General features: G+C 35.7%; 6 protein-coding genes across 6 annotated transcripts; all 6 read right to left on the bottom strand.

The window, feature by feature from the left end:
- Nucleotides 1-743: 743 nt before the first annotated feature.
- Nucleotides 744-3,312, bottom strand: LOC110750552 (esterase-like). Its single transcript, XM_021950888.2, has 5 exons — nt 3,063-3,312; nt 2,764-2,973; nt 2,251-2,420; nt 1,802-2,066; nt 744-1,361 (listed from the first exon to the last, which is right to left on the bottom strand). Exons 1-5 carry the CDS (start codon nt 3,310-3,312, stop codon nt 1,099-1,101), a joined length of 1,158 nt encoding a protein of 385 aa, XP_021806580.2. The 3' UTR covers nt 744-1,098.
- A 1,285-nt stretch (nt 3,313-4,597) lies between these two features.
- On the bottom strand, nt 4,598-7,906 carry LOC110750590 (esterase). The gene is made up of 5 exons (XM_021950942.2): nt 7,568-7,906; nt 6,153-6,365; nt 5,890-6,059; nt 5,374-5,635; nt 4,598-5,106 (listed from the first exon to the last, which is right to left on the bottom strand). The coding sequence occupies exons 1-5, from the start codon at nt 7,827-7,829 to the stop codon at nt 4,844-4,846; spliced, it is 1,170 nt and encodes a 389-aa protein (XP_021806634.1). The 5' UTR covers nt 7,830-7,906; the 3' UTR covers nt 4,598-4,843.
- A 2,508-nt stretch (nt 7,907-10,414) lies between these two features.
- LOC110750589 (esterase) lies at nt 10,415-13,494 on the bottom strand. Its single transcript, XM_021950941.2, has 5 exons — nt 13,140-13,494; nt 12,383-12,592; nt 12,120-12,289; nt 11,244-11,505; nt 10,415-10,991 (listed from the first exon to the last, which is right to left on the bottom strand). The coding sequence occupies exons 1-5, from the start codon at nt 13,402-13,404 to the stop codon at nt 10,729-10,731; spliced, it is 1,170 nt and encodes a 389-aa protein (XP_021806633.2). The 5' UTR covers nt 13,405-13,494; the 3' UTR covers nt 10,415-10,728.
- A 4,369-nt stretch (nt 13,495-17,863) lies between these two features.
- LOC110750528 (esterase-like) lies at nt 17,864-21,787 on the bottom strand. Its single transcript, XM_021950868.2, has 5 exons — nt 19,830-21,787; nt 19,260-19,472; nt 18,985-19,154; nt 18,600-18,861; nt 17,864-18,363 (listed from the first exon to the last, which is right to left on the bottom strand). The coding sequence occupies exons 1-5, from the start codon at nt 20,092-20,094 to the stop codon at nt 18,098-18,100; spliced, it is 1,176 nt and encodes a 391-aa protein (XP_021806560.2). The 5' UTR covers nt 20,095-21,787; the 3' UTR covers nt 17,864-18,097.
- A 149-nt stretch (nt 21,788-21,936) lies between these two features.
- LOC110750531 (esterase-like) lies at nt 21,937-24,026 on the bottom strand. Its single transcript, XM_021950870.2, has 5 exons — nt 23,677-24,026; nt 23,311-23,523; nt 23,038-23,207; nt 22,644-22,905; nt 21,937-22,393 (listed from the first exon to the last, which is right to left on the bottom strand). The coding sequence occupies exons 1-5, from the start codon at nt 23,936-23,938 to the stop codon at nt 22,128-22,130; spliced, it is 1,173 nt and encodes a 390-aa protein (XP_021806562.2). The 5' UTR covers nt 23,939-24,026; the 3' UTR covers nt 21,937-22,127.
- Nucleotides 24,027-24,299: 273 nt separating this feature from the next.
- On the bottom strand, nt 24,300-26,751 carry LOC110750529 (esterase-like). The gene is made up of 5 exons (XM_021950869.2): nt 26,283-26,751; nt 25,704-25,916; nt 25,448-25,617; nt 25,053-25,314; nt 24,300-24,883 (listed from the first exon to the last, which is right to left on the bottom strand). Exons 1-5 carry the CDS (start codon nt 26,545-26,547, stop codon nt 24,618-24,620), a joined length of 1,176 nt encoding a protein of 391 aa, XP_021806561.2. The 5' UTR covers nt 26,548-26,751; the 3' UTR covers nt 24,300-24,617.
- Nucleotides 26,752-26,912: the final 161 nt, after the last annotated feature.

The raw sequence follows: 26,912 nt of genomic DNA, 5'->3' as shown, positions 1-26,912 counted from the left end.
CCTAAATAGAACACGCTAGTCCGACTCCTCTCTTTAAAAAATATTAGGATTTTATTTGTTTTCTTTTTATTATTGTTTTAAATTTTTAATTGGGATTTTTAACATTTATTTATTTATTAGGTCAAAATCCGTAATTAAATTTAAATATTACAAGAATTATTTTGATATTGCATTTGACCACATTTGTATTTGGAAAATCAAACTATAATAATTGACAAATGCTTGATATTCTTTTTATATTGAAACAAGTTTAATAATTCATGATGTGCTGGAAAATCAAACTATAATAATTGACAAATACTTGATATTCTTTTTATATTGAAACAAGTTTAATAATTCATGATGTGCTGCTTTCTTTATCGCAAGCAATTATTACCTTGTTAAATTATATTTTTCAGTTTAAAGTCAAAAGTCAAATATACAAAAATTATACATATATATATATATATATATATATATATATATAAAATTATTTTTTACTTGGTCTTCCATGAAAGACGTAGAATTATATAGAGTGAGTTTAGCTCCTTAGTAATGTTTCGACCAACAAAAAATAGAAGATTTGTAGTAGTCTTGGGGCAAGGCTAAGGAGCAACTAAGATAAATCTTGAGAAGCCAAAAAAAAAATATCAAAATTTTATTCTTCATAAACAATCATAATTTTATTTGTTTTATTGTTTTAAATCTTTGAATTGTGTTTCTTTGTAGCATTTATTTATTTTTAGGTCAAAATTTCAAATTAAATTTAAATATTACAAGAATTATTTTTTAGTCCGACACAGCACCAAACATAGGTCTTCACTATTTTTACAATCCAGCTTCTTAGTCCGACGCAACACCAAACGTAGGTCAGTACTTAATCCAGCTTAGTCCAATCCGAGCTAATCCAAGACAGTCCCAGGATTTAGTCCAGTCCATGACAGTCCGCCGTACCAAACGACCCCTTATAACTTATAACTAAGTTTTGAAACCTTTATTTTTGTAGAATGCTAATGCCATTGCCATTTCTGCTAGAACGTACAACACTATCATTGCAGTACGAAAACATTTCCACCCGCATGCATGTGTCTGCAGTACTTAAGTATATTGATTAATTTATTAGTCTAAATTCCTGTGACATGCTTGTTTCAAAGGGAAGGGTGGATCTGAAAATGCTCCAGTTGAAATTTTATCGAAGACAAACTTGGCAGCTGCCTCAGTATAATGAATGCCATCCCAATTCACTCTAGCCGATGGCCGTTTGCATGAACCCACAAATATTTGGCTTCCATTAACTGCAACTGTTCCTCCACATTCAGCACTACTGTTAAAGTTGTACTTGCCACCATACCCACAACAGGCAACAAGTGGGAGCTCAAACCCTGAAAAATTTACAAGCAATAAACAATACAATTTAAAGTAAATTTCATCCATAATGATGCTTAAGGGATCGCATTTCAAAGTTCAAACCAAATTACTGAACTATGTTGGGTAGGGATATAAATTATTATGATAAATTGATATAATATAATTCAGCGACCCACGTATTTTGGGTCGAACGTACACATTTACCAGGTCAAATAAAGGGTTTTCGTTAAAAAAAACAGAAGGTTAAAAGTTAAAATTGTTCAACTTTTAATGTTCTTCTGTCAAAAAAATTGATGAGACATTTAATGTACTTCCTCCATTTATTTCTTTTTAATTACTAATATGGTATTTAGTATCGTTGTTTTCGATCTGTGTCATCAAGGAAAAGTACACAAAAATATCAAAGGAATTTCGCGGTATTTTTTTTTCCATATCAAAAAGTTGAGTGGCTTACCATATCTTTTAGGTTCCTTGTAAAGAGAGTATTTGACAGAATAAACGTCTACATAAGTGAACGTAGCCAAAGGCAGATCCTTCCTAAGTTGAACTATGGCCTCCCTTAGCTTGTGGTTAAAATGCTGAGCTACTTCATTGTAAGACTTTGCACAACCGACCTCATCCTTTTGCGCTGATGGGTAAGTGGCTAAAACGTAAGGGAGACAACCAATTGGCCCAGTGTTGTGGATCCAAAACGATCTTGCCCCCAAATCATAAATTTTCTACATCGTCACGAAATTTGCATTATCAATAAACAAAAAATTAAGCAGCATTAGAAAATGTTATTTTGAATGTATGATCCTAATTCACGGCAGGACCACGTTGAACAGTATGAAAAGTGAATATTATTTTTTCATGAGCATATTATTATGTACTTTTTAAAAAATGTTTGAGAAGGATTATTACCTTAATATTTGTTGAGAACTTACTCATTATATCAGGAACAGATGCATTGACTTCCTGTATGGTCTGGTTATCAAAGAACCCTTCGCCAAGGTCATTCTGACCAATGTCAAATGTGTATAAAGCTTTCGAGAAGTACTCCTCCTTGGGCATTAAACTTGCAAATATCCCCCCTACAAAACTAATCGAAGTAAGCGTTAATGACAATATTTTGCTTGAAAACTTGTCATTATATCAATAATGTTATTTATATTCCACACCTACTAATTAACGACCTCTCCGAGGGTCTTACCCAAATAAATCATATTTCTATTAGAGAAGTGATCACCAATCTTGTCAGTAAATGTAGTAGTCCAAAAAGCATCACTCTTTTTTTTATTTTTTGACATCATAGGGAATCGAACACTAGATCTAACCTAATTCTAACCCATTGCCCTACCCTCCTTAACCACCTGGCTAACCATGGAGGCTTAAACCTTAATACTCATTAAATTAACCTTTGTTTTAGTAGTTCACCTCTATGCCTTATGTGCTGTGATCTGGATTTTAGTTGCATGAACTGCATGTACTGAATATTGAGATAGAAGGGACTAAATCCACCAGCTGGTATGATGGGATCTGGCAGTCTGATGGTAGAAGCTGCAGTGGCAAAGTTTGCACCACAGGAGAAGTTGGTCCCAAGTGAATCTAGATATGCGCTTAGATAGGGGTGACCAAGACTCTTTGCTGAACCACATAAGTTCTATCAGACAATAATTGCAAAAAGTACTCTTAACTACTACTAGAAATAACGAGAAAGATAAAGGTATACATACCGAGAAAATCGATTATGAGCCGGCCATCTGAGAATCTTCCGGCCGGCTTATGAAAATAAGTCTCACCATAAGGTGGGGGTGCTTGATAAAGGGATGAGGACAATCCACCAGTATCTGAGTTTGAATCTCCAAAGTTAAAGATGGCTGGAAACTCACAGTCTTCCAAAGCTAAGGCAAGGCTCAAGGTGGTGATATCGTGTGACAAAAGCATACAAGAGCAAAATAGAGATATTATCCTAGGAGACTTCATAGTGTAGAAATTGCAGATGAGAAGTGAGAAAATCCAAGAGTGTAGGTTTTGTTTTATATAGTGCAAGAAAGGTGGATTTTCAATTGCATTTGGAAAAATCATCTGCCAAGTACGTGCATTTCCAACTATCTTGATCAAGCAGTAAGACAAGCAAGGACACATTTCAAACATTTTATGCGTGAAAAAATATATTAAATATTGTATATAGATGTGACATAAGACTTCAAAAGAGTATATGTTTTGTTTTGTTTTGTTTTGTTTTTTTATAAATAAAATATTTAAAACCAAAGGAGGGCAAACGGCCAGAACAAAAACAAAGGTACGTAGCAATCAAGAGGCCAAAACAAAGAACGAACACGTACGTACAATCACTCAGGAAGAGAACCAAGCAACCAACACCAACATGGCCACAATGTAAAACGTAAATTCCATTCGGCAATGTGTTTCAAGGGAAGGGGTGGAAGAAGGAGAAGAGAGGAAGAAAATGTTATATCTTTTTATCCATATATTTTCTCTCTATCTCTAACTAAAAGGAATGAAAAACTAAAAACTAAAAACTAAATGATTATCAAACAGACCCCAAGTGGCAATGGGGTCTAGCCCAGTGGAAAAGGGCATTGACTTGAGGTCTCAGATTCAAATCTCCAAACATCTTAGTTATGTGTGCGTGTGAGAAATCCCCCTCCTCTTTTTAATTTAGACTATCATTTATACTAAAAAAAAAAAAAACCAAAGTAAATTCATAATTGCATACGTCCACCAAGTTGGGCTCACCTCACCTACCTACTTTAGCATGAAAGAAAATACAAAATAAGGTCTAGGCAAATGACCCCCCTACCATGAAGAAATACTAAAGAAATCTGCTTGTTAGACCTTCTACTTTATAATGTAAACTGGTAAGTTAAGGTTCCAAGTTTGAACTCAAAATTCATCGGAAAATACGTGAAGGAAGCTATAGTTTATTGTTTTGTTTTGTTTTTTTTTTGGTGAGATTGTGAAGGAAGCCAAAGTTATTTAAACTACTAAGACTTTAAGTTACCGACGTGAGATTCACACTCTCAACACATAATGCTTTTTGTTAACTAGATTCTGCCCAGAATGTCGAATATATTAAATCATATTAATTATGAGACTTTATCGAATCAGTTTGCATTTTTAGTTGAAACTTTGATTAAACACACTAAATCAAAGTAATGTTCGAATTTGAAGAGAAGTATTGAACCACATAAATAAGAGAAAGAAAAATGATAACTAAAAAACTAGATGGTCAAAACAATGTGGTATATAAATGTAATATGACTAGCATTGCTCTTTTATTAAAAACCAACTATAGGAGCCTTTATTGGGTTTACATAAATATTCATTGGGTGCCTCGGGGTTTCGAAACTCTAACCACCTGGGTGGAGGTGGAAGAGCTCAACCAACTGAGTTATACCTCACTGATTTTATTGGGTCTTCTAAAGCACAACCTAAATGGCTCAAGGGGCATGCATCTGTCTGTACGTATTTAATTTTTTGATTTATTTAATTACTAGGCCAAACTCTTGTGACATGCTTGTTTCAAGGCAAGGGGTGGATCAGAAAATGCTCCAGTTGAAATTTTATCATAAATAAACTTGGCAGCTGCCTCAGTATAATGAATGCCATCCCAATCCACTCTCACCGAAGGATTTTTGCATGAGCCAACAAATATTTGGCTTCCATTAACTGTAGCTGTTCCTCCACATCCAAAACCACTGTTATAGTTGTACTTGCCACCATACCCACAACAAGCAACAAGTGGGAGCTCAAACCCTGAAACATTTGCAACCAATTTAATATAGAGTGAAAATAGATTTCATCATTCATGGAATTTCTTTGTATAAGCTTTCCATTTAAATAATGCTTAAGAGATCACATTTTTAAACCGTGAATTACATTATATGACAGGTGATATACGTACTTTATCAGTCCAATGAAGTCATTTGAAATTACGTATGTAAGCAAAAAACGAAAAATAAAAAAAAACTACAAACTTTATATAGGTATGTTTTATGAATATCATAAGGTTGAGTGGCTTACCATATTTTTTGGGTTCCTTAAAAAGAGAGTATTTTACTGAATATACGTCCACATAAGTAATTGCAGCCAAAGGTAGATCTTTCCTAAGTTGAACTGTGGCTTCCTTCAGCTTGTGGTTAAAATGCTGAGCTACTTCATTATATGACTTTGCACAGCCAGCCTCATCCTTTTGAGCTGGGAAATTGGCTAAGATGTAAGAGAGACAGCCAATTGGCCCAGTGTTGTGGATCCAAAATGATCTCGCTCCCAAATCATATATTTTCTACATCGTCACAGTAATTACCACATGAACATCATAATTCACCAAAAATAAGAAAAAACAGCGAGCTCAAAAAAAAAAAAATTTATTCTTTTGCTAAACAGTCCGACATGTTATTTGAATGCGTGACGTTCATCATAGAGACTCGACCAATTGTTGAACATAGGATCTTAAAATATAATTGATACAATGAGTTGGGCCCCCATTGATCAAGACTCTTCGCTGAACCACAACTTTATCACTGGAAGATTAATTACCTTAATATTTGCCGAGAACCCACTGATTATATTAGGAACCGACGCACTGACTTCTTGAACAGTCAAGTTACCAAAGAACCCTTCTGATAGGTCATTCTGGCCAATGTCAAATGTGTATAAAGCTTTGGAGAAATACTCCTCCTTGGGCATCAAACTTGCAAATATTCCCCCTACATACAAATTAAACAAAGCTCCAGTCACAAAGTTTTTTGGCTTGAAAATAATTTGTTACCCTAATAAGTAATAAATAATTAGATTTTTACCTCGATGCCTAATGAGTTGTGATCTGAATTTTAGTTGCATGAACTGCATGTACTGAATATTGAGGTAGAAGGGACTAAATCCACCAGCAGCTGGTTGAACGACATTTGGCAATCTGATGGTGGAATTTGCAGTGGCAAAATTTGCACCATACGAGAAGTTGGTCCCAAGGGAATCCAGATATGCGCTTAGAAAGGGGTGACCAAGACTCTTCGCTGAACTCACAAGTTTCATCAGACAACAATTTTGGAAAAAAGAAAAGAAAACGAAAAGAAAAACCTGAAAAGCATGTTGCAACCATGTTGGAAATAATTGGGATGATTTTAAAAGAAGGAAAAAACTTATAATTGGGATGTTGCAACAAAGAAAAGCATGTTGCAACCATTTGGAAATAATTGGGATGATTTTGAAAAGAAAAAAAAACTTATAATTTAGTACAAAGTACTGATGCAAATAGAGGTATTATGCCAACACATGTCCATATTATGGGAAGGGTTTTTTCAATTTTATTTTTATTTTTATACGAGCTATATTGAGAGGAGGGGATTTTGTCACACACACAGTGTCAAGTGTCATGATGTTCAAACTTAAGACCACGGATCTGCAAATCAAAGCTCTTTCCACAAGCTATATGTTCTCTTCATCAAATATTATTTGATATATATAAAACTTACTTCGGATAATTATCAAGAAAAAGAAGTGTCCAGAATGCTTCTTGGGCCTACCATGCACTTTGGTCTTTGGTCTTTGTTGGCAGCGTTTGAAAACAATTTGGAAAACAAAAGCAATTTTTCCACCATTTATACATGTTTGAATAAGATGATAATTAATGAGATTTTCTATTTAAACCCCACACTTCTCTTAGTTCATCCCATCTTTTAATTTAATTTTTCACAATTTCTAAAAAAAACCCCACTATCTTCCCAAACTACCCTTAAATATACCCAAAACTGAAAAAATGAGAAATAAAAGAGATTTTCTATTTAAACCCCACAATTTTCTTTGTTTCCAGCAAAAAAATTACATAAACAATTGGAACACGAAACCCGAAATTTAATACTTTTTAGAGAAAGATAACAACTTTACCTCTCTCCAAGAACTGTAACTGAAATTCCAACACTTAGGTATTATTGAGTTGAGAACTTGAGAGTGAGAGAGAGAGAGAGAGAGAGAGAGAGTGAGTTTGTAAACAGGAAGCTGGGGTGTGTGGGGTGTGTGTATAGATGTACTAGGGTTAATTATTAAGTTGGATGACCTTTTTTGTCTTTTTACACAATAATAAAACTTACAGCTTAATAATTTAAGTATTGGGGTGAACAAAGAGATGTGCGGGGTTTAAATAGAAAATAAAAGCATATACTATTAATGCCTTTTCCTAAATAAATATTTAAAAAAACCAAAAACCAAAAATGCATACCAAAAAAATCGATTATGAGCCTGCCATCTGAGAATCTTCCAACCGGCATATGAAAATAGGTCTCCCCATAAGGTGGTGGTGGTGGCGAAAGGGATGCAGCCAATCCACCAGTATCTGAATTTGAATCTCCAAAGTTAAAGATGGCTGGAAAGTCACAGTCTTCCAAAGCCAAGGCGGGGCTCAAAGTGGTGATATGCGACAAAAGCATATAAGAGCAAAATAGAGAAACAATAGCTTTGATAGGAATTCTAGGAGACTCCATAGTGGAGAAAGCAAATATATACCACAAAGATGTTGCAGATGAAAAGTAATAAATTATCCAAAGAGTATATTTGTTTTATAGTGTAAGGAAAAGGGGGAATTTTTGACTGCATTTGTAGAAAGCCAGAAATGCCAAGTTGCGTAAGTTTTCAATCATCTAGAAATCTAGGAAGCTGACATTTCAGCATCTTATGCCTAGGATGCCTTGCCTAACCTAGAAAATCTGTGCGTTTCAAATGTAAATAATGTCTGTAAGACGTAATTTGTAAGATATGACCTCGAGAGATGTCATCTATGTGACTCCCTCCTGTATACAACAGCTCCTTCCAATGGACAATATGGTGAGAGTTAGTCAAATGCAGCAGTCTCTTATGTCGTTCTTGTTTTTGCACTAAAAACAAGTCAGCAGTAGTTACCTTCTTTTTTGGTGAGTAAAGCCTATAGTAACGTTGCAATTACGAATTTAGCTTTATTGTCAAATTCAAATCCCTCCACCCCCAAGTTGAGTCGTAGTTAATATGATCAAGTAATTTCAAATTACCACGGTCCATGTTGGCGTGAGTTGACCCGATTTCCCATATTGATTGTAATTTGTTTCTTTTCTATTTCTGATTACCTACTCTAAATAGAATTATGAGTTATAGCTTGATGTAATACCCTGAAAATTAAAGGTGGATTTTTCATATTTCAATAAAATTAATATTCTAGTGAAGAATAATTTTGGGTATTTTATCAAGTGATTTTGGATTGAGACTATTGGATTAAGTGTGTTTTATTAAGTTGGACAAAAATGCCCTTATGTAACATTTTGTGAATTTTTCAAAGGAAGTATAAGAAATTGGAGTGAAAAAATTATGATTATGAGGTAGGACGATAGTAGTCAACTCAACGAACGCGTAGGAAATCGTTTCTGAAATTTAAGCCAAAATGACCAAAATACCCATACGTGTGAAAATTGCCAAAATGCCCTTATATAGGCATTTTTTAAAAAAAAAAACAAAAAAGAGAAAGAAGAGAAGAATCTGAAACGTGGAGGGGAACAACCCACACTTCCTCCCATTCTTTCCCCCTTGCCTCAAGCTTTCAAATCCACCATTATGAAAGGATGAGTCACCCAGCCTAAAGTTAAGAAGAAGAATTAAGAAAGCAAATGTGAGATGTAGAAAAGAAAATGGTAAGTGTTGAAGCAATTGGAAGGATAAAAAGTGGGACTCTTGTTCTAAGTTCATTTTATCAAGTGTTGAAGCAATTACAGAATGATTTATGAATCTTTTGAGGCATAAGAAAATCAAAAGAAGAATTTTGAAATCAAGATTTTCGGATTTTGGTTTAGGGAGTCCATTATAGATGCTCTAAGAGCATCCACAATGGGCTCCCTAAACCACATTTTTAGACAAATTTTAGGGAGGAATTGAAAAAATACAACTCCAACCATGCTCCCTATCCACCTCCTAAAATAGGGGGACCTCTAGGAGCTTCTAAATTTGAAGAGAAAGAAAGGACTCCTAGTGGCTCTTTATAATTTAATGAGCATTTCAAACCTTTAATTAATGCTAATTATTTTTTATATTATTTTTTAATGGAGATTGACCAATTAGAAAAGAGTTATAGCATTTATGACTCCCTAAACTAGAGAGCAAGATTGGAGTTTAAATTTTATAGAGAGCTCCTAAAATAACTTTTATATGCTTTTAGCTAAAATTTAACTAAAAAATAGAGAGTATGATTGTCACATCCCGGATCGGCTCTGCCGTAGCACGATATTGTCCGCTTTGGGCCCCCCCCCTCTCTGGCCCTCACGGTTTTGTTTCTGGGAGCTCACGACCAACTTCCCAGTGGGTCACCCATCCTGGGATTGCTCTGGCCCCCAACTCGCTTAACTTCGGAGTTCCTACAACTCCGAAGTCAGTGAGCTCCCAAAAGGCCTCGTGCTAGATGGATGCGGGCATGTACATATAAGGCACATCACCCACTCTCCGTTGGTCGATGTGGGATCTCACAATCCACCCCCCTTAAGGGCCCGACGTCCTCGTCGGCACACTCGCACCACACGGCAGAGTGGCTCTGATACCAAATTGTCACATCCCGGATCGGCTCTGTCGTAGCACGATATTGTCCGCTTTGGGCCCCCCCCTCTCTGGCCCTCACGGTTTTGTTTCTGGGAGCTCACGACCAACTTCCCAGTGGGTCACCCATCCTGGGATTACTCTGGCCCCCAACTCACTTAACTTCGGAGTTCCTACAACTCCGAAGCCAATGAGCTCCCAAAAGGCCTCGTGCTAGATGGATGCGGGCATGTACATATAAGGCACATCACCCACTCTCCGTTGGTCGATGTGGGATCTCACAATGATTGTGAATGCTCAAAGACTTTAAGTTCCCGACGTGAGATTCACTCTCAACACATAATGCTTTTTGTTAACCAAATTCTACCCATAATGTCGAATATATTAAATCATATTAATATTGATGAGACTTTATCGAATCAGTTTGCATTGTTAGTTGAAACTTTGATTAAACACTAAATCAAAGTAATGTTCGAATTCAAAGAGAAGTATTGAACCTCATAAATAAGAGAAAGAAAAATGATAACTAAAAAACTAGATGGTCAACACAAAATGGTATATAAATGTGGTATAATAGGCATTGCTCTTTTATTATGACTAGCATTGCTCTTTTATTAAAAACCAAGTATATGAGCCTTTATTTTTTATGAGGTACTTTTTTTTTAGTGCAAGCAATGCCTCGCAACCAACTGAGTTATACCCCACTGGTTTTATTGGGTATTCTAAATTACTATCTAAATGGCTCAAGGGACCTGCAGCTTCAAAGGTACAACACAATTATTCCAATACAAAATAATTTCCACCTGCATGCATCTGTCTGTACGTATTTAATTATTAGGCCAAACTCTTGTGACATGCTTGTTTCAAAGCAAGGGGTGGATCAGAAAATGCTCCAGTTGAAATTTTATCAGAAATAAACTTGGCAGCTGCCTCAGTATAATGAATGCCATCCCAATTCACTTTCACCGAAGGATCTTTGCATGAGCCAACAAATATTTGGCTTCCATTAACTGTAGCTGTTCCTCCACATTCAGAACTACCGTTATAGTTGTACTCGCCACCATACCCACAACAAGCTACAAGTGGGAGCTCAAACCCTGAAACATTTGCAACCAATTTAATATAGAGTGAAAATAATTTCTTTGTATATGCTTTCTGTTTTAATAATGCTTAAGAGATTACATTTTTAAACCGCATTAGTGAATTACCTTATGTGACAGGTGATACACTTGTCAGTCCAATGAAGTCATTTGAAATTACTTACGTAAGCAAAAACCAAAAAACCAAAAAAAAAACTGCAAACTTTATATAGGTATATTTTGTGAATATCATAAGGTTGAGTGGCTTACCATATTTTTGGGGTTCCTTAAAAAGAGAGTATTTGACTGAATATACGTCTACATAAGTAATTGCAGCCAAAGGTAGATCTTTCCTAAGTTGAACTGTGGCTTCCTTCAACTTGTGGTTAAAATGCTGAGCTACTTCATTATATGACTTTGCACAGCCAGCCTCATCCTTTTGAGCTGGGAAATTGGCTAAGATGTAAGGGAGACAGCCAATTGGCCCAGTGTTGTGGATCCAAAATGATCTCGCTCCCAAATCATAAATTTTCTTCATCATCACAGTAATCACCACATTAACATCATAATTCACCAAAAGTAGAAAAAAAAAAAAAAAAAAAGCGAGCTGAAAAATTAAAATATATTCTCTTACTAGACAGCTGACATGTTATTTGAAGGGAGATTCACTATTTATACCTAATACAGGGATTCAAATTATATAAAAAAACCGCATATGAAATGGACTTTAGAAACACACTCAAAGCTCATTTACACCATAATAAATAGGCTTCAAACTTCTATAAATTACAAAACTGCCATTAATTTCTTAAAACAAGCCCAACTCCAAAACCTCATTAAAAAAAACCCACAACACTCAATAGGGTATCAGGGTAATTTAATTATTAAAATTAAATTCAATAGGGCCAGCTGTTATATTTTTGGGTTTATTTATAAAAATTAAATGGTGTAGAGTTTATCTATATCACTAGTGTATAGTGTTAAGAGTGGATATATAACTAACTATTTGAATGTATGACGCTGATAATAGAGACACGACCAATTGTTGAACATAGGATCTTAAAATATAATTGATACAATGAGTAGGGCCCCCATTGACCAAGACTCTTTGCTGAACCACAACTTTATCAATGGAATATTAATTACCTTAATATTTTCTGAGAACCCACTGATTATATCAGGAACAGATGCATTGACTTGTTGAACAGTCAAGTTATCAAAGAACCCCTCTCCTATGTCATTCTGGCCAATGTCAAATGTGTATAAAGCTTTGGAGAAATACTCCTCTTTGGGCATCAAACTTGCAAATATTCCCCCTATATACAAATTAAACAAAGCTCCAGTCACAAAGTTTTTTGGCTTGAAATTAATTTGTTACCCTAATAAGTAATAAATAATTAGATTTTTACCTCGATGCCTAATGAGTTGTGATCTGGATTTTAGTTGCATGAACTGCATATACTGAATAGTGAGGTAGAAGGGACTAAATCCACCAGCTGGTATAATGAGTTCTGGCAATCTGATGGTGGATGCTGCAGTGGCAAAATTTGCACCATACGAGAAGTTGGTCCCAAGGGAATCCAGATATGCGCTTAGAAAGGGGTGACCGAGACTCTTTGCTGAACCACAAGTTTTATTAGACAAGAATTTTGGAAAAATGCATGTTGAAAAAGAAAAAAACTTATCATTTAGTACAAAGAACTGATGCAAATAGAGGTATTATGCCAACACATGTCCATATTATGGGAAGGGTTTTATTTATTTATTTTTACTTTTATATAAGTTATATTGTGAGAGAGGGATTTTGTCACACACATAGTATCAAGTATTATGATGTTCGAACTTAAAACCACTAGTCTTTAATCTCTTTTCACAAGCTATATGTTCTCTTCATCCAATATTATTTGATATATATAAAACTTACTGCGGAAAATTATCAAGAAAAATGAGTGTCCAGAAACTTCTTGGGCCTACCATGCACTTTGGTCTTTGTCTTTGTGTGTAGCGTTTGAAAACAATTTGGAAAACAAAAGCAATTTTTCCACCATTTATACATGTTTGAATTGTCAGCCATAAGAATAAGATGATAATTAATTTAAAAGCATATACTATTAATACCTTTTCCTAAATAAATATTAAAAAACACCAAAAACAAAAAATGCATACCAAGAAAATCGATTATGAGCCTGCCATCCGAGAATCTTCCAACCGGCATATGAAAATAGGTCTCCCCATAAGGTGGTGGTGGTGGCAAAAGGGATGCAGCCAATCCACCAGTATCTGAATTTGAATCTCCAAAGTTAAAGATGGCTGGAAACTCACAGTCTTCCAAAGCCAAGGCAGGGCTCAAAGTGATGGTGATATGCGACAAAAACATATAAGAGCAAAATAGAGAAACGATAGCTTTGATAGGAATTCTAGGAGGCTCCATAGTGGGGAAAGCAAATATACACCACAAAGATGTTGCAGATGAGAAGTAATAAATTATCCAAGAGTATTTTTGTTTTATAGTGCAAAGAAAGGTGGAATTTTCGACTGCATTTGTAGAAAGCCAAAAATGCCAAGTTGCATAAGTTTTCAACCATCTAGAAATCTAGCTAGCTGACATTTCAGCATTTGATGCTGACATTTCATCTTTTGATGCCTAATGTCACGGGATGAGCAAACGGTGTGGCGCAGCGGGAGCAATTCGTGACACTAGGTTTTGCCTTTCCCAACCTAGAAAAGCTGTGCGTTTCAAATGTAAATTTATGTCTGTAAGATGCAATTGTAAGATACAACATCTCGAGAGATGCCATTTATGTGATAGGGATGGCAATGGGTCGAATTAGGAGTGGGTATGCCATTCCCGTTAAGCTTTTTCTCCGTCCCCAAATTTGTTGGGGAATGGTTCCCCAACCTGGCCCATTCCAGAAGAAAAAACCAATATAAAACTACTTTGTTGAAGAAAAAAAATAGTACTAGGGCTAGATAATAAATATATATAATATATACTTGTAAGACAATATAAGAATGTTTACATATGAACTGGAAGTTAATTAAATAAATAAGTAGTGTGGCTTAAGATTCGTATAAATTATATAAATATATAATATAATAATAAGAAATATAAAACTTAGTTAGCACAATCACTTTAATAGCATACTTATATTATTCTAAATGGAGAGGGTTCGAATTTAGGATTAAAATACCTTCCTCGCCCCTCCCCGACCACCATACCCAAAAAATTCCCCGTACCCATACCCATACCGAGTTTTTACCCTTCTTATCCGATCCATTAGGGTCGAATCCCCACAAAGACCCTTCCCCCCTATATACAACTCCTCACAAATTTAGTGTAAAGCCTATAGTAACGCTGCAATTACAAATTTACCTTTATTGTCAAATTCAAATCCCTTCAACCCCAAGTCGAGTCATGGTTAATATGATCAAGTAATTTCCCACAGTCCATGTTGGCGTGAGTTGACCAGATTTCCAATATTGATTGTAGTTTGTTTCCTTTTCTATTTCTGATTTCTTACTCTAAATAGAATTACAAGTTATAACTTGATGTAATACCCCAAAAATTCAAGGCGGATTTTCATATTTCAGTGAAGAGTTAATATTATGGTGAAGAATGATTATGAGTATTTTATCACGTGATTTTGGATTGAGACTATTGGATTAAGTGTGTTTAATTTCAAGTTGGACAAAAATGCCCTTACGTAACATTTTGTGAATTTTTCAAAGTGTAAGAAATTGGAGTGAAATAATTATGATTCTGAGGTAGGACGATAGTAGTTGACTCAACGAACGTGTAGGAAATCATTTTTGAATTGTAGGCTAAAATGATTAAAAAAAAGAAGAGAAGAATCTAAGAGGTGGAGAGCAACATCCCAATCTTCCTCCCATTCTTTTCCCCCTTACCTCAAGCTTTCAAATCTACCATTATGAAAGGATGAGTCACCTAACCTAAAGTTATGACTCACCAAGCCTGGGGATCTTTCCTAATGAATCTGATTTTTTTAGAGCTAAGAGAGGTGAGTTGTTGGTAGGATGGAGAAGATAATGAGAGAGAGAGAGAGGGAGAGAAGAAGAAGAAGAAGAGAAGACTTGGAAATAAGGGAGATGAAGTTTATTACTATTACATCCATGAGAGAATTAAGAAAGCGAATGTGAGAGGTAGAAAAGAAAATGGTGGAGTGTTGAAGCAATGGGAATGATGAAAGGTGAGACTCTTGTTCTAAGTTCATTCTCAATTCTTGAGTTTTTGTGTAATTAATTGTTTGAGTGGATTTATAGTTGTAACTGAGTTAGAGAATGATTTATGAACCTTTTGAGGCATAAGAAAATCAAAAGAAGAATTTGGAAATCAAGATTTTCGGATGTGTGGTGATAAATTTTTGGGTTTGGGTGTTCACACTTTAGATCCAAATCTTGGTTTTGGGAAGCTTAGGCCAAGGATATGATGTTGGAGCATAATTTAGAGCCTTAAGGATGGTATTTGAGGTGTGTTGAAATAGACTTTTGAGAAAATTTTGAAACTTTGTATTTTTCTAGAAAATTTTAATTCATTGGCCTTACTTTGGCTCCCGTGTTCCTTTAATCTGTGAAGTATTTTTGAAAAGTTTTGATGTTTTGGAAACTAGGAATAGCAAGGGTCAAAACCAATGGCGGAGGGACATGGGGACAATGCAGTCACTGGCCCAACTGAAATTTTTTTTATAAAAAAATAAATGCAGCCCAATTTCCTCTAAGCCAAAAGTCCTTTACCATATAGGCCATATCCGGCAGCCAAAACTACATTACTACATGGGCCCTACTGACCAACCAAATTTCCTACAACTATACGCTACCCATTCCTAAAAGAATTAGAATTATTATTATAATTCTATATTGCCTTCTTGTATAAATTAATAAATCTAAGCTTTTTTCTCTTTTCTTGGGTCGTAAACATGACCAAACCAACCTGTTGCTTGTGAGTTTTTTTTTTCTCAAATTCTAATTATATTATCAAGTTTTTTATTTCTATTGATTTTAATGGGTCTTTCAATTTATGTGTAGATTACCAAAGAGAAAAGGCTCTGGAGATATTTGGTAAATTCCTAAAATGGAAGATATTTTTTCTAGTGGAGGGAGACCAAAATGTAAAGCTCAACCCATCACAAACTTACATCATTATCGTGTTGATTTATTTGTTGATGTAATTGATATTCAGCTTCGAGAGTTAAATGATCGGTTCAATAAAAAGAATATTGAACTACTTCTTTATATGGCATGCTTAAGTCCAAGTAATTCATTCTTTGCTTTTGATAAAGCAAAGTTGATGCGACTTGCCCAATTTTATCCAAGTGATTTTTCTGAACATGACCTCAAGTTACTCGAAGAACAACTTGAGAATTACATTTGGGACGTGAGCTCTAACAATGAATTTACAGGATTGAAAGGGATTATTGATCTTGCGCAAAAGATGGTTGAGACAAAAAAAGATCAGATCTACCCTTTAGTGTACTTGCTTCTAACTAATCCTACATGTTGCGACTACAAGTGTCGAGCGAGTATTTTCTGCTATGAATATTGTGAAGAATCGGTTACGCAATAGAATGGGGGATTTGTGGATGAATGATTGTTTGGTTCCATATATTGAGAAAGATATTTTTAATAGTATAGATGATGAGGTTGTTATGCAATGATTTCAAAATATGAAAACTTGTCAAGGACAATTATGATTGTAATGAATAGACAATATAGACAATATGATTTTTAATGTTTTATGATTGTAATGAATAGACAATATGATTTTTGATGTTTTGATGTCTTGTGAGTTCAAATTTTTTATTATTTATATTTTGTGAGAGGCCCCCGAACACATGAAATCCTGGCTTCACCACTGGTCAAAACCCTTTTCATTTCACTGATTTTGGTCGGGGATCGACTTGAAAAGGCTCGGAGGGATGTACTCCAAAAGAATATGTTTCCTACAAAAAGTACAAACCAATCGGTCGGGACCGACACTGCCTTCTACTGACGTTGCACCGCTTCAGATACTGTCATATGCAAAGACAACCACCCAACATGCGAACACTGCCAAGCCAAATACGGCTTCATGATTGAAGACTCAAGCAAATGAAGGAGGTTGCACACTTTGTGGCAATCTGAAACGTACTCATGAAACTTGTTCCAAGTTGAATGGCTATCAAAAATGGTGGGATGAACTCAAAGTCCAAAAGCAACGAGAAGCTACAAGTAATGGTTCGGGGTCGTGCCACCTTTGTAACTGCTGAAACCCAGTTATCTTTTGTTCCTCAAGTAGGATCTTCTAGTGCTTCGACACTTGATGATGGTTCTACGACCCTCAATGACTCATGTAACCGTGGTTATGTTTTCCATACTTATGATAAGAATGATTCAATTGGCTGGATAATTATTTCAGGCGCAACTGCCCATATGGCGTTTGATCCTAATGACTCTCTAAGTACCACCCAGACAAACGAGTATTGCTAATGTGAATAGAGTTACTTATCCCAGGACATGGGCGGGCACTGTTGCCCTTTCAGTTTCTTTCTCATTATCTAATACTTTGCTTGTTCCATCTCTGTCAAAGAAATTGATGTTTATTAGTTAGGTTACTGGACAATTTAATTGGTGTGCACTAATTTACTCGAGTTTTTGTTTTCTTCAGGTTATTCTCACCAAGAAATCATTGGTCGTGGTACTAAGACATATTATGTGGATAACTTCAGTACATGCAGGGCTAACAGTACAAGGCATCAATCTGATGGCAAACAAAGGCAAATCTGGCTATGGCACCACCGTTTGGGACATCCATGTTTTAGTTATATGAAATGTTTGTTACCATATTTATTTTCTAATTTTAGTGACTCAAATGTGAGTGATCGTGTGTCTTATCCTTTGAGTTTGAATAAAAGTAATCGAAGTAATGTTCCAACAGAAGTATTGACCCTCAAAAACAAGAAAAAGAAAAATCATAACTAAGAAACTGGATAGTCAACTTTTAATTAAAAACCAAGTACTGGAGCCTTTATTTTTTCCGGGGTTCTAACTTTCTACCTTGCTCAGGGGACCTGCTGTTACAAAGGTGCCACACAATTATTGCAGTACTTAATGATTGATTAATTTATGGGTTAGTCCAAACTCCTGTGACATGCTTGTTTGAAAGGAAGGGGTGGATCGGAAAAAGCTCCATTTGAAATTTTATCAAAAACAATCTTGGCAGCTGCGTCAGTATAATGAATCCCATCCCAGTTCACTTTAACATAAGGACGTTTGCATGAGCCAGCAAATATTTGTCTTCCATTAACTGTAACTGTTCTTCCACAATCAAGAGTTCTACCGTTAAAGTTGTACTTACCACCAGAGCCACAACAACCAACAAGTGGGAGCTCAAACCCTGAAAGATTTCCAAGCAATCAGTACAAAGTGAAAATAAATTTCATTCAAGGAATTTCTCTATGTATATGCTTTCCTTTTAAATAATACTTAAAAGATCATATTTTTAAGCAGCTTATGTGACAAGTGATATGTATACTTGATAAGTCCAACAACGTCACTTGAAATTAGGTACGTAAGGAAAATAAAATGTTTCAACTTTTTGTCGGTGTGCTTTGTGAAGGTCGAGTGACTTACCATATTTTTTAGGTTCTTTGTAAAGAGAATATTTGACTGAATAGACGTCTACATAAGTAATTGCAGCCAAAGGTAGATCTTTTCTAAGTTGAACTGTAGCCTCCTTCAGCTTGTGGTTAAAATGCTGAGCTACTTCATTGTGCGACTTTGCACAGCCAGCCTCATCCTTTTGAGATGGGAAATTGGCTAAGATGTAAGGGAGACAGCCAATTGGCCCAGTGTTGTGGATCCAAAATGATCTCCCTCCCACATCATATATTTTCTACATTGTAAGCATTAACATTATAATTCAGTAAAAGTGAAAAAAGAGCGAGCGGAAAAATAGAAAATATATTGCATTATTAGACAGTCTGACATGTCATATTAATATAGTGAGATTAATTACCTTAATATTTGCTGAGAAGCTACTGATTATATCAGGAACAGATCCATTGACTTGATGAATAGTCAAGTTAGCAAAGAACCCTTCTCCAAGGTCATTCTGGCCAATGTCAAATGTGTACAAGGCTTTGGAAAAATACTCCTCCTTGGGCATCAAACTTGCAAATATTCCCCCTACATGCATATTGAACAAAGCTCCAGTCACAAAGTTTTGGCTTGAAAATAATGTGTCACCCTAATAATTAATAAATTATAGAGCTTCAGTATTTTTTTTTTTACCTCGATGCCTAATGAGTTGTGATCTGTTTTTTAATTGCAAGAACTGCGAGTATTGAATAGTGAGGGTGAAGGGACTATATCCACCAGGAGCTGGTAAAATGCGATTTGGCAATCTGATGGTCGAAGATCCAGTGGCAAAATTTGCACCGTGCGAGAAGTTGGCCCCAAGTGAATCCAGATATGCGCTTAGAAAGGGGTGACCAAGACTCTTTGCTAAACCACAAGTTTTATCAGACGATCAATTTAAAGAGAAAAAAAAAAACAGAAAAAACCCAGAACAAAGAAAAGCATGTTGCAAGTTTGCCACCATGTGGGAAATAATTGGGATGATTTTTCCATTTAAATTTGTAAAAAGTTTGGTCATGGAAATAGAGATTTTAAGTACTTAGGCAAAAAAATTTGATAATCAAGTCATGAAATTTGACAAACATGTGTAAAGCTTATATCACCAATTGTGATTGGCATGTAAGTAGGAATGGTTGTTTACAGAGAATGAGCCAAACATACACAGAAGAACAAAGATGAAATTTGAAAACATAAATATAATACATTTTCCTTAAATAAACGTACCAAGAAAATCGATTATGAGCCTGCCATCCGAGATTCTTCCAGCCGGAATATGAAAATAGGTTTCTCCATAAGGTGGTGGTGATGGATAAATGGATGCAGCCAATCCACCAGTATCTGAATTTGAGTCTCCGAAGTTAAAGATTGCTGGAAATTCACACTCTTTTATAGCCAAGGCGGGCCTCAAAGCGGTGGTATAATGTGACAAAAGCATATAAGAGCAAAATAGAGAAATGATAACTTTGATATTAATTCTGGGAGACTCCATAGTGGAGAAAAATAAAATACCAAGAAGATGTGATGTTGGAGATGAGAACTAAGAAAATCTTAAAGAGAAGTTTTGGTGTAGGGACTGCCGCATACAACGGCGACTCGAGGGGTACTCCCTGCATGTGAGAGCTTGTTGTATGTGGCAATCTCTACGCAAGAATCACTGCATCTTTGGTCGGTTTGTATTTTTTTGGTTGATTTGTACACATTAAATTGTGTAATATTTTTTATTTATTCAACAAACTCTTATATGATCGAGTAATTTCATATTCTCATAGTGTGCCTAACCCAAGGAAAAACGGTCTTAACTTGTAGACCAGAATCAGGTTCGGACCTCCATGAAATCTTGACTTTGTGTGCATGAAAACTCTCCTCCCTGTTGTACTAAGAAAAACATAATACTATGACAAATTTAAGCAATTCTGTAAATCCACCAAGTTTATCTTCTTTTCTCATTGGTACAGTTTTTTTTAACCCAAAAAATGAAAGAAGATAAAGGCTCTTCCCATGTGTGTTTTGTTGAGTTGCGAAGATACAATTCAATTAGTAAAATGAGTTGTTTCCTTTTACGGTTTCTTTTTGGTTTTAATTTCTTACTTCAGCCCATATCACCAATGAAGAAATACTAGAAAAATCTTGCCTGTCAGATCTACTTTATACCGTAGAGTGGAATAAAATGCCTTTTTTTTAAAATAGAGAAATAATATACCTTTTGTTAAAACAAGATTATGCAGAATGTTGAATATATTAAATCATAGGCTTAAATTATAAATGTCAAACCGGCGTGTTGGGCTCATTCATTTATGAAAATCATTAATCTCAGCCCGGATCTATGGCTCTAGCCCATATGGCTTGGGCCGTGCTCATATCGGGCCACTAAACGGGCTGAGATGGGCCCATGCCAAATGTTACTTATGTATTGCTTATTTTTTTTGTATTTTTTGTTACAACTTCATTTAAATATTTTTTTACAACTATGTATATACAAACAAGATTTATTATTTGTTGAAAAAAGAGGCCAATAATTTTATTTAAAATATATTTAAAAAGGAAAAGACTAGATTATTGTTTGGATTTTAAAAATTGAAACTTGAAAAACAAAATCATTATTTTATATATATAGAAAATATTAAATTTTAATATATATTATTAGAGAAAAGAAATATACTTGAATTTAATATATAAATGTAATAATATTATGTATTATTTTTCTCTAAAATAAATATAATTTAATAAATGGGCTTTAAATGGGCCCACCATAGGGCCACGGCCCGGCCCATTGGGCCAAATTACCTCATCCCTGCCCACCTAAGGATATGGGTTGTGTCGTGCTAGGCCTTACTTAAACGAGCCATGCTTGTGCCATGCTCGGGCTGGCCCGATCCGTTAACACCTCTTAAATGCAAAAATGGTCCATGTGTTTTAGCCATATTGGCCAATTCAAGCACCAATTGACAATAGATCCACAAAATCAACAGTTCCACCCCTCAACAAGGAGATTCGATGGAGATCCACCTGATCAACCCCAAAACTGCAAGGACACCATAGCAAAGGCCAAAAGGATAGATATACACAAATCTACAAAGATCCAATCAAAAGGGTTGCTAGAAAACGGCGAGTCAAACCTTGCAAAACACAAGGGAAACAAAACCTAGCATGAAATCAGCTAGGAAGAAAAGCCCTCCACAAATATGGGGGAGATAACCCAGTTTAGTCGAATGGTGGGATGATTGCACTAGGAAGAAAGAGAGAAGGAAGAAAGAAGGCGAAGTGGCCTCCCCAACCACCCATCCCCACCAAAATCGAAGTAATGTTCTATGAGAAGTATTGACCTCAAAAATAAGAAGATGAAAAATCAATACACTTTTAATTAAAAACCAAGTACTGGAGCCTTTATTTGTTATGGGATTCGAAATGACTACCTAAATGGCTCATGGGACCTGCAGTTACAAAGGTACCACACAATACGAAATAGTTTCCACCTGCATGCTTGTGTTTGCAGTACTTATTAATGATTGATTAATTTATGGGTTAGTCCAAACTCCTGTGACATGCTTGTTTCAAAGGAAGGGGTGGATCGGAAAATGCTCCAGTTGAAATTTTATCAAAAACAATCTTGGCAGCTGCGTCAGTATAATGAATCCCATCCCAGTTCACTTTAACATAAGGACGTTTGCATGAGCCAGCAAATATTTGTCCTCCATTAACTGTAACTGTTGTTCCACATTCAAGAGTTCTACCGTTATAGTTGTACTTGCCACCAGAGCCACAACAAGAAACAAGTGGTTGCTCAAACCCTGAAAGATTTCCAAGCAATTAATACCAAATGAAAATAAATTTCATTCGCGGAATTTCTCCATGCATGCTTTCCTTTTTCAATAATACTTAAGAGATCATATTTTTAAGCCGCATTATGTGACAGGTGATATGTCCTTGATAATTAGTCCGACAAAGTCACTTGAAAGTACGTACGTGAGGAAAAGAAAAAGCTAAGCTACAACTTTTTGTCGGTATGTTTTGTGAATATCATAGAGTTGAGTGGCTTACCATATTTTTGGGGTTCCTTGAAAAGAGAGTATTTGACTGAATATACGTCTACATAGGTAATTGCAGCCAAAGGTAGATCCTTCCTGAGTTGAACTGTGGCCTCCTTCAGCTTGTGGTTAAAATGCTGAGCTACTTCATTGTATAACTTTGCACAGCCAGCCTCATCCTTTTGAGATGGGAAATTAACTAATATGTAAGGGAGACAGCCAATTGGCCCAGTGTTGTGGATCCAAAATGATCTCCCTCCCAAATCATATATTGTCTACATCGTAAACATCAACATTATAATTCAGTAAAAGTGAAAAAAGAGTACGCGGAAAAATAGAAAATATTGCATTATTAGACAGTCTGACTTGTTATATTAATATAGCTTTATCATTGGAAGATCAATTACCTTAATATTTGCTGAGAAGCTACTGATTATATCAGGAACAGATGCATTGACTTGTTGAATAGTCAAGTTAGCAAAGAACCCTTCTCCAAGGTCATTCTGGCCGATGTCAAATGTGTGCAAGGCTTCGGAAAAATACTCCTCCTTGGGCATCAAACTTGCAAATATTCCCCCTACATGCATATTGAACAAAGCTCCAGTCACAAAATTTTGGCTTGAAAATAATGTGTCACCGTAATAATTAATAAATTGTAGAGCTTCAGTAATTTTTTTTACCTCGATGCCTAAAGAGTTGTGATCTGTTTTTTAGTTGCAAGAACTGCGAGTATTGAATAGTGAGGGTGAAGGGACTATATCCACCAGGAGCTGGTAAAATGCGATTTGGCAATCTGATGGTCGAAGATCCAGTGGCAAAATTTGCACCGTGCGAGAAGTTGGCCCCAAGTGAATCCAGATATGCGCTTAGAAAGGGGTGACCAAGACTCTTTGCTGAACCACAAGTTTTATTAGACAAGAATTTTGGTATAACAAAAAAAGGGGAAAAGAAAAGAAAACCGCATAACAACGAAATGCATGTTGAAAAAGAAAAAAACTTATAATTTAGTACCTTTTCCTAAAAAACAAAAAGCCAAAAATGCATACCAAGAAAATCCATTATGAGCCTGCCATCTGAGAATCTTCCAGCCGGCATATGAAAATAGGTCTCCCCATAAGGTGGTGGTGGTGATGGTAGGAACAGGGATGCAGCCAATCCACCAGTATCTGAGTTTGAATCTCCAAAGTTAAAGATGGCTGGAAACTCACAGTCTTCCAAAGCCAAGGCAAGGCTCAAAGTGGTGATATGTGACAGAAGCATATAAGAGAAGAAAAATAGAGGTTTAATAGTAATTCTAGGAGACTCCATGGTGGAGAAAACAATTCGAGTAATCTCAATTTGTCACGGTGAAATTGGTATTTAAGTGTGAAAGGGGTAAAAACTTTAAACCAACTAGATAGATCTAAGGGAATAACAATCAAACATGACTAGTCAACAACTAGTTATAGAAGATGTGGTGACAATAACACGTGAACTAAAAAGATGAGAAGTCATTTACAGTGAAAGCAATCACAATTACAAGGTTGTCAAGGAAAGCTTAAAATATATCTAACCCAAAAACCTAACAAGTGTGTTTGTGGCTCCAGAATTCTTAACATAATACTTTGACAAATTAAGTAAATATGTAAATCCACCAAGTTTGGCACCTCAACTACATACTTTGCTCATTGGTACATTATTATAAACCCAAAAAAAAAACAAAAAAGGAAAAAAAATAGGCTAATGTTCTGACAAACTTTTCTCAATCATTCAAACCACTCCAAAATTCCACACCATATTCCTTCAATGCTACACAAACTTTTATATACACAAGTAATTTTCTAAACAAATGGATGAACACAAAACCCCAATTTGTACTTGTTACTCATCCATATTCAATAAAATACTATCGCTTTTCTCTCAAAAACTAATGTTCCAAATAAGAGAAGGAAACATCATGGGACCTGCAGTTACAAGGGTACCACACAGTTATTGATTAATTTATGGGTTAGTCCAAACTCCTGTGACATGCTTGTTTGAAAGGAAGGGGTGGATCGGAAAATGCTCCAGTTGAAATTTTATCAAAAATAATCTTGGCAGCTGCATCAGTATAATGAATCCCATCCCAGTTAACTTTAACATAAGGACGTTTGCACGAATCAGCAAATATTTGTCTTCCATTAACTGTAACTGTTCTTCCACATTCAACAGTTTTACTGTTAAAGTTGTACTTGCCACCAGTGCCACAACAAGAAACAAGTGGTTGCTCAAACCCTGAAACATTTACAACCAATCATATTTTTTTAAGCCGCATTATGTGACAGGTGTTATGTATACTTGATAAGTCCAACAAAGTCACTTGAAATTAGGTACCTAAGGAAAAGAAAAGGTTACAACCTTTTGCCGGTGTGTTTTGTGAATATCATAAGGTTGAGTGGCTTACCATATTTTTGGGGTTCCTTGTAAAGAGAGTATTTGACTGAATATATGTCTACATAGGTTATTGCAGCCAAAGGTAGATCCTTCCTAAGTTGAACTGTGGCCTCCTTCAGCTTGTGGTTAAAATACTGAGCTACTTCATTGTATAACTTTGCACAGCCAACCTCATCCTTTTGAGCTGGGAAATTAACTAAGATGTAAGGGATACAGCCAATTGGCCCAGTGTTGTGGATCCAAAATGATCTCCCTCCCGAATCATATATTTTCTACATCATAAACATTAAGATTATAATTAAGTAAAGTGAAAAAAGAGCGAGCTGAAAAATAAAAAATATTTCATTATTAGACAGTCTGACATGTTATATTAATTCAATTTTTTTTCATCAGAAGATTAATTACCTTAATATTTGCTGAAAACGTACTGACTATATCAGGAACAGATGCATTGACTTCTTGAACAGTCAAATTACCAAAAAACCCTTCTGGAAGGTCATTCTGGCCAATGTCAAATGTGTACAAGGCTTTGGAAAAATACTTCTCCTTGGGCATCAAACTTGCAAAAATTCCCCCTACATACATATTTAACAAAGCTCCAGTCACAAAGTTTTGTCACCCTAATAATTAAATAATTATAGAGCTTTAGTTTTTGTCTTACCTCGATGCCTTATGAGTTGTGATCTGGATTTTAGTTGCAAGAACTGCGAGCATTGAATATTGAGGGTGAAGGGACTAAATCCACCAGGAGCTGGTATAATGGGATCTGGCAATCTGATGGTGGAAGATGCAGTGGCAAAATTTGCACCATGCGAGAAGTTGGTCCCAATTGAATCCAGATATGCGCTTAGAAAGGGATGACCAAGACTCTTGGCTAAACCACAAGTTTTATCAGACAACAATTTAAAGAGAAAAAAAGAAAAAGAAAAGCATGTTGCAAGTTTGCAACCAATGTGGGAAATAATTGGGATGATTTTAAGTCTGATTTTTCCCTTTAAATTTTTAAAAAGTTTGGTCATTGATATAGAGTTTTAAGTACTTAGGCTAAAAAATTTGATCACTTTAGGTCGATCATCAAGTCATGACATTTGACAAACATGCGTAAAAGATCATATCGCAAATTGTGATTCTCAATCGCATGTAAGTAGGAATGGTTGTTTACAGAGAATGAGAGCCAAACATACACAGAATAACAAAGATGATATACATTTTCCTTAAATAAAAAGAAATATATACATACCAAGAAAATCGATTATGAGCCTGCCATCTGAGAATCTTCCCGCCGGCGTATGAAAATGGGTTTTCCCAAAAGGTGGTGGTGGTCGATAAATGGCTGCAGCCATTCCACCAGTATCTGAATTTGAGTCTCCAAAGTTAAAGATGGCTGGAAAGTGACAGTCTTCCAAAGCCAAGGCAGGGCTCAAAGTGGTGATATAATGTGACAAAAGCATATAAGAGCAAAATAGAGAAATGATAACTTCGATAGTAATTCTGGGAGACTCCATGGTGGAGAAAAAGAAAATACCAAAAAGATGTGATGTTGCAGATGAGAACTAAGCAAATCCAAGAATATGTTTGTTTTTATATAGTGCAAGGAAAGTGGAATTTTCGATTGTCTTTGCAGAAAGGCAAATGCCAAAGGACATATTTCAGCATTTTATGCGTGGATTGCATTGTCCAACCTAGAAAAGCAGGATTTAATCTGGGTTTCAAATGTTAAATAATGTCTAGAAGATGAAACTGTAAAATGTGACTTCAAGAGTATGTATGTATGAGAGAAGTTGTGGTGTAGGGACCGCCGCATACAATGGCGACTCGAGGGGTACTCCCTGCATTTGGGCCTCATGTGAGAGTTTGTTGTGTGCGGCAG

This window comes from Prunus avium, chromosome 1 (genome assembly GCF_965620075.1).
Source record: "Prunus avium chromosome 1, drPruAviu1.hap1.1, whole genome shotgun sequence".
In the NCBI taxonomy this organism is placed as follows: domain Eukaryota; kingdom Viridiplantae; phylum Streptophyta; class Magnoliopsida; order Rosales; family Rosaceae; genus Prunus; species Prunus avium.
This window is presented reverse-complemented; position numbering and strand designations above follow the sequence as displayed.